A 12302-nucleotide genomic window follows, 5' to 3' on the forward strand; every position below is an offset into this window, starting at 1 on the left:
AGTCATAAATTTTCCTATACATGGATAGACATGGAAACTATTATGCTGAGTGAAATAAGTCAGAAGGAGAGAGATAGACACAGAATAGTCTCGCTCATCTATGGGTTTTAAGAAAAACAAAAGACATTATTGTAATAATGCCCAGAGACAACAGAGATGAGGCCTAGAAGGACTGGCTCTGGATGTGAAGCTCACCACAAAGAATAGTGAGTGTAGTTAGAGAGATGACTACACTATCATGACAACAGGCTGGGGGTGGGAAGGAAGGATATGGGGCATTGTGGTGAGAATGTTGCACTGGTGAAGGGGATGTTTTTTTTGTGACTAAAACCCAACTATAATCATGTATGTAATCATGGTGCTGAAATAAAAAAAATAAATAAAAGGAGATGAGTAAAACATCTACCAGGAGTCCCCAGGTTCACTAAGGTAAGTCAGGTAGCAGAAATCTTCTTGCCCCCAAAGAGTTTATTTGGGGAGAGTATTTACTGGTCACACTTCTACAGGAAAAAAATGTCCCATACTCTCTCTAGATGACACCCCTGAAACCTGCATCTACTCCAACTGGTCCCCATGGTCCGCCTGCAGTTCCTCCACCTGTGAAAAAGGCAAAAGGATGCGGCAGCGCATGCTGAAGGCACAACTGGACCTTAGTGTCCCCTGTCCTGACACCCAGGACTTCCAACCCTGCATGGGCCCAGGATGCAGTGATGAAGGTGAGAATATCACTGCAGCAATAGGTATCTAGGAGATGCAGGGGGATGGGGCAGTAATCGGTGTTGCCTTACCATTCTGGTCCTTTGAACCCAAACAGCATCCTTAGTGGGTCATGAGGACCCTGCATGTAGCTGTCAATACGTACTACCCCAGACAAATCCCCATCTTCACCAAGGCCATGAAGGGCATAGAGCATGTCTTAATATAGCAGAACATTCTTGAAATTGGGCATAAAGGGGCCGGAGAGATAGCACAGAAGTAAGGCATGTGCCTTGCATTCTGCCTTGCATGCAGAAGGATGGTGGTTTGAATCCTGTCATCCCATATGGTCCCTTGAGCCTTCCAGGAGTGATTTCTGAGCATAGAGCCAGGGGTAATCCCTGAGCGCTGCCGGGTGTGACCCAAAAACGAAAGAAAGAAAGAAAGAAAGGAAGGAAGGAAGGAAGGAAGGAAGGAAGGAAGGAAGGAAGGAAGGAAGGAAGGAAGGAAGGAAGGAAGGAAAGAAGGAAGGAAGGAAGGAAGGAAGGAAGGAAGGAAGGAAGGAAAGAGAGAGAAAGAGAGAAAGAGAGAAAGAAAGAGAAAGAGAGAGAAAGAAAGAAAGAAAGAAAGAAAGAAAGAAGAAAGGAAAGAAAGAAATAGAGAAAGAGAGAGAAAGATAGAAGAAAATAAGAAAGTGAGAAAGAAAGAAGAAAATAAGAAAGAAAGAAAGAAAGAGAGAAAGAGAGAAAGAAAGAACGAAAGAAAGAAAGAAAGAAAGAAAGAAAGAAAGAGAAAACGAAAGAGAGAAAGAAAGAAAGGAAAGAAAGAGAGAAAGGAAGGAAGGAAGGAAGGAAGGAAGGAAGGAAGGAAGGAAGGAAGGAAGGAAGGAAGAGAAGGAAGAGAAGGAAGAGAAGAAAGAAATTGGGCATAAAGACCATACAGGTCTTTAAGTGTTTAGGTGCTTGCCTTGCACATAGCCAATCCTGGTTTTATCCCTGGTATGTATGATCCCTGAACAGTGCCAGGAAAGTTACCTTTTCTACCTAAAGTCTTTGTTCCCCATTGCTATGACACCCCAAACCAGATATTGTTATTGTGTATCTACATCAATTTCCCTTTTGAACTTGATTATTTAAATATAGTTTAAAAAGGAAGGACAAAAACTAATCATAGACATTTGGAAGAAATTATACTAAGACATGCATACATGTTTAATTATAGTAACTGGATTTTAGTTAGGTTTTCTCTAATTATCTGGATAAACCTCTATCCCTTTTCAAGGGCATTGGTAGAAGGTTCTCTAGTAAAGAGGGATCTGCTCAAATCACTCCTCTGTCATCATGCCCAGCTGTGGTTCTCTATGCTCAGTTTGGTTCACTGACATAATCCTGCAGAGAACTAAGGTGGTAGCCTCATGAAAATGAACACTAAGACACAAGCAGCACAATCTGATATAATGCCACGATGTTAATGGACTCATTGTCAGAAAAGGTCACAGAGTCATCTGTTTGGGGAATATGCAAATGGAGTTTCCTAAGTTCCACCTCTTATTCTCAGAACACACTCAGGTTGGTAGTGATGCTGTTCTGCCTGCCCAGGGTAAAGTCTTGCAAGATTATGAAAGGTCTGAGTTAGTGACTTTGACCCTGATACTCCCAACTATATCAAACTGAAAAAGTATTCTAGTTGGTTGCGCATGCTGCCTGTAGCTAGTCTTATCCCTAGGTCTAATAACAGGATTCTGGCTATAATTTCTTACTGTACCTCCACCAGCATTGTGTATAACAATGTCAGAAAAATAAATAACAATGTGTTGGCATCACCCATATGCAGAGAACTGCCAGTGGACACCTGCAGACTGGTCTCACTCTCTAACTTCAGTTCTTCTTTTTAACTTCATCTGGGGGCATTTCCATTACCTGTTCCTTTTTCTGAAGAAAAGAAAAAAAAAAGATGCAAAAAAATCCTTGACATAACAAAGGAGCATACAGACTTACCCTTTTGTTTAAAATCTTTCTTAGAATTCCAAGAAGGAACAAGTGCTTCCCAGTTAAATGAGTTTTGCCTCTATTGTCATATTTTTAATACCTGGAATTATTGCCAATTTATCTCTTCCTCTGAAGTAGAACAGGATTCAAAGCTTACACATCTGTTTACCTCAGAGCATACCACTAAGTACTCAGTAAATGTTTATTGACCTGAATAAGTGAATGGGTGAGGATGACTTCATTTTCTTCTTTTTTTAGAACTGGGCAAGTTGTTACCTTCTCCTACATATACACACCTATCTTTACACAAGTATTAGCTGGCCCCCCACCACCATGACAAGAGAACTATGAAGTACAGAGAAGTTCAATTATCCTTACCATTAATCTCCTGAGACTCTTGTCCGTGTTCATGGCCTTTTCTAACACCCGCAGATGGAAGCAAATACATACAGCCCAAGATATCAACACAAAGGCTAGAGATACTGCTTTCCTCATTCTTCTGTGTCCATTTTCCTAATACACAAACACTACTCCTGCGCACCCCCCCATGTCCTCCCATTAGCATCTGGACCACATTCCTCTTTGTTGTTAGTCACAACTGAAGCAGTGAAATGTGGTCACTGAGTGTTTATCTGCTCTTTGTGTGGTTTGGTCCTGTGTCTCCAGGACTACACTCAGCTCTCCTCAGCTGTATTGCAGCATGATTCAATAATTTTCTGTAATGATGGATAGGTTCTATATCCTCACTCTACACTATGGTAACCACTAGTCATTCTTAAAAAGCTATCGAACTCTTACAAAGTGATTAGTGACTCAAGGAATGAATTGAGGGTGGGAGATCATATCCAAACCAGGGTTTCATACATGTGAAATATGTCTTTGATCGGAACCTAAACTCTGGCCAAATTTTTATTACATTTAGTTCTTTTAGGGGTATGATGCATTAGGCCCTACAGACCTGTTATAATTTTCATTAAGCTATATGTAGTTATATTTTATAGCATATTGTGTGTAGCGTGCTTCTAATCCTTTAAGCATCTTTCAGAGATGTATTGTACATGTTGTACATGGTACAAAGAATGACCCATGTACTTGGGACCCTTCCTGGTTTCAAGATGTGTAGTTACCATGTTGACTTTATCTTCAAGAAAAAGCTACTGGCTTCTGAGTCCCTGCCCTGGAGAGTTCAGCCGGGGTGTGCCTGGCGGTGGTGAGGGACTGCAGTTCACTGTCCCTATGTTGCAGACGGCTCCACCTGCACGATGTCAGAGTGGATCACCTGGTCGCCCTGCAGCATCTCCTGCGGCACGGGCATGCGCTCCCGGGAGAGGTACGTGAAGCAGTTCCCAGAAGATGGCTCCGTGTGCACGCTGCCCACCGAGGAGACAGAAAAGTGCACGGTCAATGAAGAGTGCTGTGAGTGGGGACGCCGGGCGGGCGGGGCAAGTGGAAGAGGAGGGGTGAAGCAGGGGCCTCAGAAGCGATTCCAAAGGTGTCTGATCCCCTACCCTTAGCTCCCAGCAGCTGTCTGATGACCGAGTGGGGCGAGTGGGACGAGTGCAGCGCCACCTGCGGGATGGGCATGAAGAAGCGCCACCGCATGATCAAGATGAGCCCAGCTGATGGCTCTATGTGCAAGGCGGAGATATCCCAGGCCGAGAAGTGCATGATGCCCGAGTGCCGTGAGTAGGGGCGAGACTAGGCGTGCGGTGGGTCCACAGGAACCTTATAGAAGATCAGAGAATCTCCTACCGCTCATTCTAGGCAGCGGAGAAACATGATCTGAGCCCTGCCAAGAGCAACGTAGGGGGCCCTGGACATGTGGGCATCAGCAGTCTCAGAGAATGGCCTTATCCGAGGAATATACTGAGCAATGCTAGAAATGGTGGAGAACTGGTGGATTCTGAACAGGATCCTCATAGAATCAGAATACTTTTGGACAGTGGCAGAAAAATAGTTTTAGGTGGGATGTCCAGTTCTCTAGATATGTTGAGTTGCTTGCTCTGCTTCCTCATTGGACTTGCTACCCTGATCTGTCTACATGTGTTCGGGCCCACACATCTCTGCACAAATGCACACATGCACACAAATAAACACAGGTGAGCTAGAAACTCCAGGAGTAAATTAGACAAAACGCGGCCTGAAACCCATCTTTGGTACAGGCTCTTAGGCTTGTGGGATGATTCTGTCATGATACAACCCTCTTTACACCCCAACTGTCCTCTTAAGGCAGACTTGGATTCCTACTATTGAGTACTATCTGATGTCATGTCATGACCCCCAACAAGGCTGGTTTAGGAGAGTGACAAGCGGATTATTCCACTGGGGTGGTCAATCTTATCCAAACTCCTGAATTTCACTTTTGTTTTGTTTTGTTTTGGGGCCACACCCGGCGGTGCTCAGGGGTTACTCCTGACTATCTGCTCAGAAATAGCTCCTGGCAGGCATGGGGGTCCATATGGAACGCCGGGATTCAAACCAACCACCTTAGGTCCTGGGTCGGTTGCTTGCAAGGCAAACACCGCTGTGCTATCTCTCCGGCCGGAATTTCACTTTTTATCCAAAGGCTAGAGCTGAGGATGCAGAGAGCAGAGCAAGTCATGGAGCCTATTCTCTGTTCTCAGTAGCAAACCTTGTTCTTGGTCTAGATACAATCCCATGCTTGCTGTCCCCATGGTCCGAATGGAGCGATTGCAGCGTGACCTGTGGGAAGGGAATGAGGACCCGCCAGCGGATGCTCAAGTCTCTTGCTGAACTGGGAGACTGTAATGAGGAACTGGAGCAGGTGGAGAAATGTATGCTGCCAGAATGTCGTAAGTTCAGGAGCTCCTGGAAGCCCATCACATCTCCCTCCTCTCAACCGAACAGTATAGCAATCACTTGATTAGGTAGGATAGCACACTCAGCTCCATTAGCATATGTAACGAATCTCATTAGTAAGTGGGGGCTCTCACTACTCCCTACAAATTGCACACTGCTGGAAAGTCTAAACATATATTTAGAAGGAAAACACTTAGCAGAGGCTCCTTCCTCTCACTGCCCCCAGTTAGATTCTCCTGACCCATGGGGTTTCCAAGCTTTTTAATTCTGTTCCTCTTCCCTGGAACTCATTTACCCACCACCAGAAGTCAGTCACTCCTCTATTTTTGCAGCCTTGATAAGACCAGTCAGCAAGTCAACAAATAAAGCTCTCAGAAACCCACTGCCCACCCACCCCCCTTCTCCAAAATCTCTGTGATCAGCGGTGTTTATTCCATTGGGACTCTTCTCCAGAGAGAGATGGTATTTCTGCTTGGCTAAGAGAGCTGCTCTTTCGGGTGGGGGAAAGTCAGACACATTTGCTCTGACCTGGTTTCTAGTTTTCTCTGAAGATATCTGCAGTCTTTTCTATACCCTCTGATTTATTTTTTCTCAGGTTCTCTGCTCAAATTCAGACTACTGTTCCTTATAAAATATGGGAAACACTTCCAAGGTTGCTCTGAGGGTTAAACCAAATTAGTGCAAAGTGACAAACACTGGACCAGGCAGCTTCAATCGATATTCCCTACTACAGCTCCTAAGCTCATTTAACTAGATTTCTGTCAAGACGGGAAAGGACTCAAGACACCCAACAACAGAAAGCCTGAGGCTTTTAATAACAGATAAATTCCAACTTCAGCCCAGCTCCCCCAAAATTGAGGAACCAGAACCTTCTGACCAAGATACCATTTACCAAAATCCTTTATACCAGTGAGGTTCACTGAATGGAATGAGGGAAGAGAACATTTGCTGAGTATTTATAGAGCAGTTGCTCTGTGGGCCAAAAATTGGCTAGGAGTAGTTTTCTCATTTACTCCTAATGAGAGAAAAAAAAAAGTCCTCATTTTGCAGATTAAAGAACTGGTTGAGCTCCCCCAAAAGGGTTAAAGGCCTGGAACAAATGACCAGAATGACCATTTGCTCACTCCAGCGCAGTCCACTCTAGAAAGACAGTGGACAGTTGAGAGTGATTTGTCTCTCAGTCAGACACATTCTTGAGAATTAGAATGAGGAGTCAGAGTTTTTCGTGTGGGTGAGATGCTGGATCTCATTTGGTGACAACTCATAAGAACCATTTGCTTCTTTTCGTCCTCTCCCATCTTTCCTATTTCTGGCTCCTACTTTGGACAGCCACAAATAGGGCATGGGATAATGTCAAAGGCAGGAGAAATTGCTAGATCTTAATTGTGAAAACGACAATATCCTTAGGATTTGACCACTGGGATTCAGTCTGGCAAACGCCTGTCTTCAAGATGGCTGTGAGGCTGATCTGGTCCACTTCAGGATAATTAGCGAATATTTCAAAAGATGACAGATCAGGACACCATCTCCAGAGATTTCCTCTTCTCCCCCTCTGTCCTCCACACACACCCTTCTTGAGTCAAAATCGAAAATGCAGTTATAATCTGAGCACGGTCCTGCCTCAGAGACTTCCCAACCAAGTGGGCTGAATGAAGTCCGTTCTTCACTTGGAGCCCCCATGTTTTCTCGAAGAGAGGCCAGTGAACCCCGCTTCTCATTGCTTCTGGGTTTTGTGTAAAGGAGACTGAAGGTGGTGGGTCTGCTTTCTAATGTCCTGCTCCTGTGTCTCACCAGCTATTGACTGCGAGCTCAGCGAGTGGTCCCAGTGGTCAGAATGTAATAAGTCGTGCGGAAAAGGCCACATGATTCGAACCCGGGTGATCCAAATGGAGCCCCAGTTTGGAGGCGCCCCCTGCCCCGAGACGATACAGAGAAAAAAGTGCCGCGTGCGCAAATGTCTCCGCAATCAGTCCATCCAGAAGCTGCGCTGGAGGGAGGCGAGGGAGAGCCGAAGGAGCGAGCAGCTGCGGGAAGAAGCTGATGGAGAGCAGTTCCCAGGTATCGCGTCCAGAGGTAGAGCAGAAATGGGGGAGATTGAAAGGCATGGAGGAGGTGTCCAGAACAAGACGTGCCCAGAGCTCGACCCCTGGGGGTGCAAATGGTGCTGAGCGCCTGGGGAGGGGCGCACTAGACAGGAGAGGAAATTTGGTCCTGTAGGTAAAGGTATGAAGCAACCTGTGCTATTGTAGATTGGCTGCAAAAACAGTAGTACAGAAGCTAGGAAGTACGTTTGTAGGTCCACGGGAGCGTTTATGTGCCCCCGTTACCTATACAACAGAATTTGAGCTTGTTTCAGGATTCAAAATCAGTGGCTTTAGTCCCAGGTTTATTTATTTTTTTGGTTGTTTGGGGTTTGGGTTACAGCCTGATGTGCTCAGTACTTGCTCCTGGCTCTAATCACTCTTGGCAGGGCACATGACTTACCTACCAGATGTTAAGGATCAAACCCAAGTCAGCTGTGTGCAAGGCAAATGCCTTTTCTCCAGCTTCCTAAACACACACACACACACACACACACACACACACACACACACACACACACACACACTTTTTATTATTGTTAGCTTTTACACATGGTAATCAGCAAACATCATCTAAGCACAGTGTGGTGATCATATATAGTTTGTAGCTGATACAGATGACATACCGAATCAGAATGAATATTAGATTTACGCTATGGAAGCATTTTGAGTTTTTGTTTTTATTTGGAGGGGGGCCTTTCAGGTGTTCCTCAGGAGGTCCAGGGACCCCATTCACTGGCGATCCTACACCAACTGGACTAAATGTTAAAGGACACAGTGCTAGTGACTACCAGGCCAGTTAACTCCAGTTTACCAGTTTAACTTCCCCAGTTTATCTGGGGGAGTTCAGGGGTTTCCAGGGATGCAGCTATCCATGCTCTGGGGACCATGTCATGTAAGGAATAAAACTCAGATTGGATAAATCCTAGGCATGTACCCTGACCCTTTTGCTGTTTTGTTTTGTCTGCGGGAGGGGCAGTGCTCAGGGAACCATGAAGTGCTGAGAATTGGATCCAAGGTTTCTTCCTGCAAAGCATGTGCTGAGCAATTTTAGCTCTCTTGGCACCCTAGAAGTTGATGTTTGTGTTTGTTTTGAAGACCTAATCTAATCTCTATGGACCAAATAAGTTTTTTTTTAGAAAGACATGTTTACCTGAGTAGGGTAAATAAATTGTACTCGAGCTTATTTAATATCAGGGAGATCAAGTATTTGGGAACAAAGCATAAGACAATGAAGTGATTATTCCTTCAATGATTGCTGCACTTAAAAGCCACCCCCGTAGAAATCACTTAACACCATTCTGTGAATCAGAAAGGCTAGCTAAGCCCGGTGATTCTTCCAGTAAAGTTTAGGCTTCTTCATGTGGCCATTGTTTACTGGTGGCTAAGCTGGGGAAGGCAACCTCACCTGTATTTCTGGGGCCTCCCAGGAATGGCCTTACTTTTCCCCACAGGGTCTTGAAGGCCAGGTTTAGTTCTATATTGCTCGAAGGATCCCAGCAACCTTTTTCATGCATTTCCTCCTGTTCCATTGTCCAAAACTCAGATTCAAGAAGAGAAACATACTATGTTCCTTACTAGGAAGAGCAAGAGTGTTTAGTATTTATGGCTTTGTTTTTACAACACAAATGAGTTAATAGTCCCTAATAGAGATGCAAATATTTAACTTAGCAAAATACACAAAAGTAGAAAAGATCAGACAACTAAATTTGATAGTTTTTCCCCCCTAGGGTTAACATCCCTAATTTGTCTCTAGTTTCTGCTGGCCTAACAAGACCTTCTGCTTTCAGGCTGTAGGATGCGCCCCTGGACGGCCTGGTCAGAATGCACCAAACTGTGTGGCGGTGGGATTCAGGAACGCTATATGACTGTAAAGAAGAGGTTCAAAAGCTCCCAGTTTACCAGCTGCAAAGACAAGAAGGAGATCAGAGCCTGCAATGTTCACCCTTGTTAGCGAGAGTCCAGGTTTCCCAGGGCTGTGCTCGAGATTCCAGAGTCCCCAGTGGTTGGATTGTTTTGCTTGTTTGTTTAAGGCAATTTTAAATGTGTACACTAGAATTCATTTCTATACTATGATGCACCCAATTGTCTGTGGATGCCAGGGACATCCTTTCTTGGCATACTTCTTGGTTGGTTCAGGCCAAGTGGTACCCTCTACCAATATGAAACGAATAAATGTCCCTCTAAAGCACTCACCTGGACTGTAGGGCCAAGACCCTGGCCTCTTTCCCCACGAGAGGCAGCTACATCTCTGCCCCTTAGTTTCATGATCAACAAGGAGTGAATATTCTTCATCATATCAGGAGATTCCACTTAAATGATTGTCCAGCTCCTTTCATTTTAGTGGAGGGATTCTCAACCTTATTTGGCCTACAGCTAGCCCCCTTTTCAGAAAACAGTAACAATAAATACCCACTCAGCAGTCTCTCTCTCCCATCACACCTTCTTTTAGCAAGCAAGCAGAAGGGAACCCACAATTGCATCAAAATTGGTTGTAACCCACTTTGGGAACTGATTTTGTAGAATGATAGTTCTTGTTGAGTCTCTTTGGTCATTAGTAGTTCTTGGGGAAATAATGCTGGTAGATATGAAGGTCAGCATGGGTGCTGGTTGGCATTTCTTTATTCAAAGAGAAATTCTGAATCTATTCATATCATGGCTTATTAATGTGTAGAAGGCTGTGGGTTCTTACATAGGAAGAAGAGTAACTTTTGTGAAGAATGCTGGTAGATATGAAGGTCAGCATGGATGCTGGTTGGCATTTCTTTATTCAAAGAGAAATTCTGAATCTATTTATATCATGGCTCGTTAATGTGTAGGAGGCTGTGGGTTCTTACATAGGAAGAAGAGTAACTTTTGTGAAGTACTTTCCCTCTTTGGTAATAATTCTAATCTGCCAGGTTCTTCTGAGCCTTTTGTTTTAACTGAGCTGCTTCCTGGAATCAAAGCCAAGACAGCAACCCTGGCCTCTAGCAATCCTAAATCCAGAGCTTTTTGAATTTCTGACATACACTGAGACTTTTAAGTTTTAAACCCATCTTTAAAGAGAAAACATTTTTTGTGTGATGAAAACATTTGCTAAGTCTGCTCATAGCTCAACAAACCATTGCTTTAACAAAAAACACTTTATATTTGACGATTAGGTTTTTAATTTTTTTCAGCTATAAATTTTTCTATTTAGAGAAAAAAAGTATTTCAGAGATGATGAAAGAAAAAATCCAGAAAGGAAGGACAGAATCAAGCTGGGCAAGAAAATATAAGTCTCACTTGGAGAAGTCTGACCTATCCATGCTGGGGTTCATCCCAGGGATCAATCTTCTAGCATAGCCCATTAGCACCCCATCCAATAACTCAAAAGCACACCAAATTCAGGGAGACTGATGACCAAGAACTAGTGTAGAAGGACATTTGACTGAGTTGATATCTCAGTGTTTTATTCATTTACTTGTTAAAACTGTTTCTTTTCTGTTGTAGGTCTTCTTTACTATGCTTAATCCAAATATATATCATGGATGAGATGCAAACAATGTTCTGGATACTAAGAATTCTTACTCAACACATCAGTTTATTTCAAACTATATATTGTTTGAAAGTTAGTGTGTGTATATACATATATATATACGCAAACATATATATGTATATACACACACACTACTGTCTGGAATATGTATTCTTTTCTTTAATTAATGAAAGACTGTTCAATAAAAAAAAATGCACTGGGTCTGTCTTTTGTGTTTGTGAACTAGTTAAGAGTTCAGTAGATTGGGCACTTTTTTAAAATAGTCACCTCAATCAGATGCAGCCAAGGATAAGGGGATTTTGCTCCCTGGCTCTGGAATTGCCATTATTACACAGCCCTGAGCTCTTTTGAGCTTTCCATTTCTCGCTTTCTTTTTTAAATCCTTAGATGAATTGGCTTCTCTGCCACCACACAAGAATTTAATGAAGAAAAACTGAAATTCAAAAAGAGGTCCCAATGTAGAATCTGCTCACTTTGGCAATATCACTCTCAACTACTAACAGCATATTTACTCCCAATCCATGAAAAGTCAAGAGTTCTGTCAATGGTGATTTCTAAGTCACTTTAAGGACAAGTACTCTAGTGTCTCCTGTTCCTATTTGGTTCCTATTAGGTAAATTTTAACCCTAATTCTGGAGACTCAAAACAAGGTAACTAGTTAATGGCTGATCATGAGTAACATGATTCTTGTTACGTAAGTGCTATTTTTTGTTTTGTTTGCAAGTGGGAGTTTATAAGAAATGTCAAATCTCTTTCTTACCAAAGTCTTCTGTTAGGTTGTTTGTAGTTTTTTCTGGCTAACCAATCATTTTGGAAATAAAGACTTTTACTACAAAATAAAAACTGTTTGGACTTCCACTTGAGATATCAGTATACAGAGCCTAAGTAAGTACCAGTAAAAATGACCAGGCAAGAGCAGCTATAATTGTGGTATACAGTTTTATCACTGAGTGCCAAAACAGCTGTCATCTAATCTACATCCATATTTTATAATGCCAAGAAGCCCAGAGAGAGATCTACTGCCTAATAAGATATTGGGTCACTGATGTGTCACTTTGCCAATGCATTTTTGAAGAAAAATCTGTTGTAGTGGTTGAAAATAAAGCCTGGGCTACTTTAGACCTGGAATGAAAAAAATAAAAAATTTTTGTGCTTTAAAAAAACAAAAACAAAAACAAAAAAAAACACCAATCTTTT

General features: G+C 43.0%; 1 protein-coding gene across 2 annotated transcripts in view; it reads left to right on the plus strand.

Annotated features, from left to right (window-relative positions):
- Positions 1–11948, plus strand: part of SPON1 (spondin 1) — a 341451-nt gene extending 329503 nt beyond the window's left edge. The window contains exons 11-17 of one of the 2 annotated variants that reach the window (XR_007498919.1): positions 534–716; positions 3930–4100; positions 4199–4366; positions 5333–5497; positions 7299–7562; positions 9376–10178; positions 10324–11948. Coding sequence is in view for 1 of the 2 variants with exons in the window: in XM_049781005.1 (XP_049636962.1) it covers positions 534–716; positions 3930–4100; positions 4199–4366; positions 5333–5497; positions 7299–7562; positions 9376–9539 (1115 nt within the window). In the remaining variant the exon portion in view is untranslated. Of the gene's footprint in view, positions 1–533; positions 717–3929; positions 4101–4198; positions 4367–5332; positions 5498–7298; positions 7563–9375; positions 10234–10323 lie in introns of those variants that run through there. The other variant, XM_049781005.1, reaches the window with a different exon arrangement.
- The last annotated feature ends 354 nt before the right edge of the window (positions 11949–12302 follow it).

This window comes from Suncus etruscus, chromosome 9 (assembly GCF_024139225.1).
Source record: "Suncus etruscus isolate mSunEtr1 chromosome 9, mSunEtr1.pri.cur, whole genome shotgun sequence".
NCBI classification, from domain to species: Eukaryota; Metazoa; Chordata; class Mammalia; order Eulipotyphla; family Soricidae; genus Suncus; species Suncus etruscus.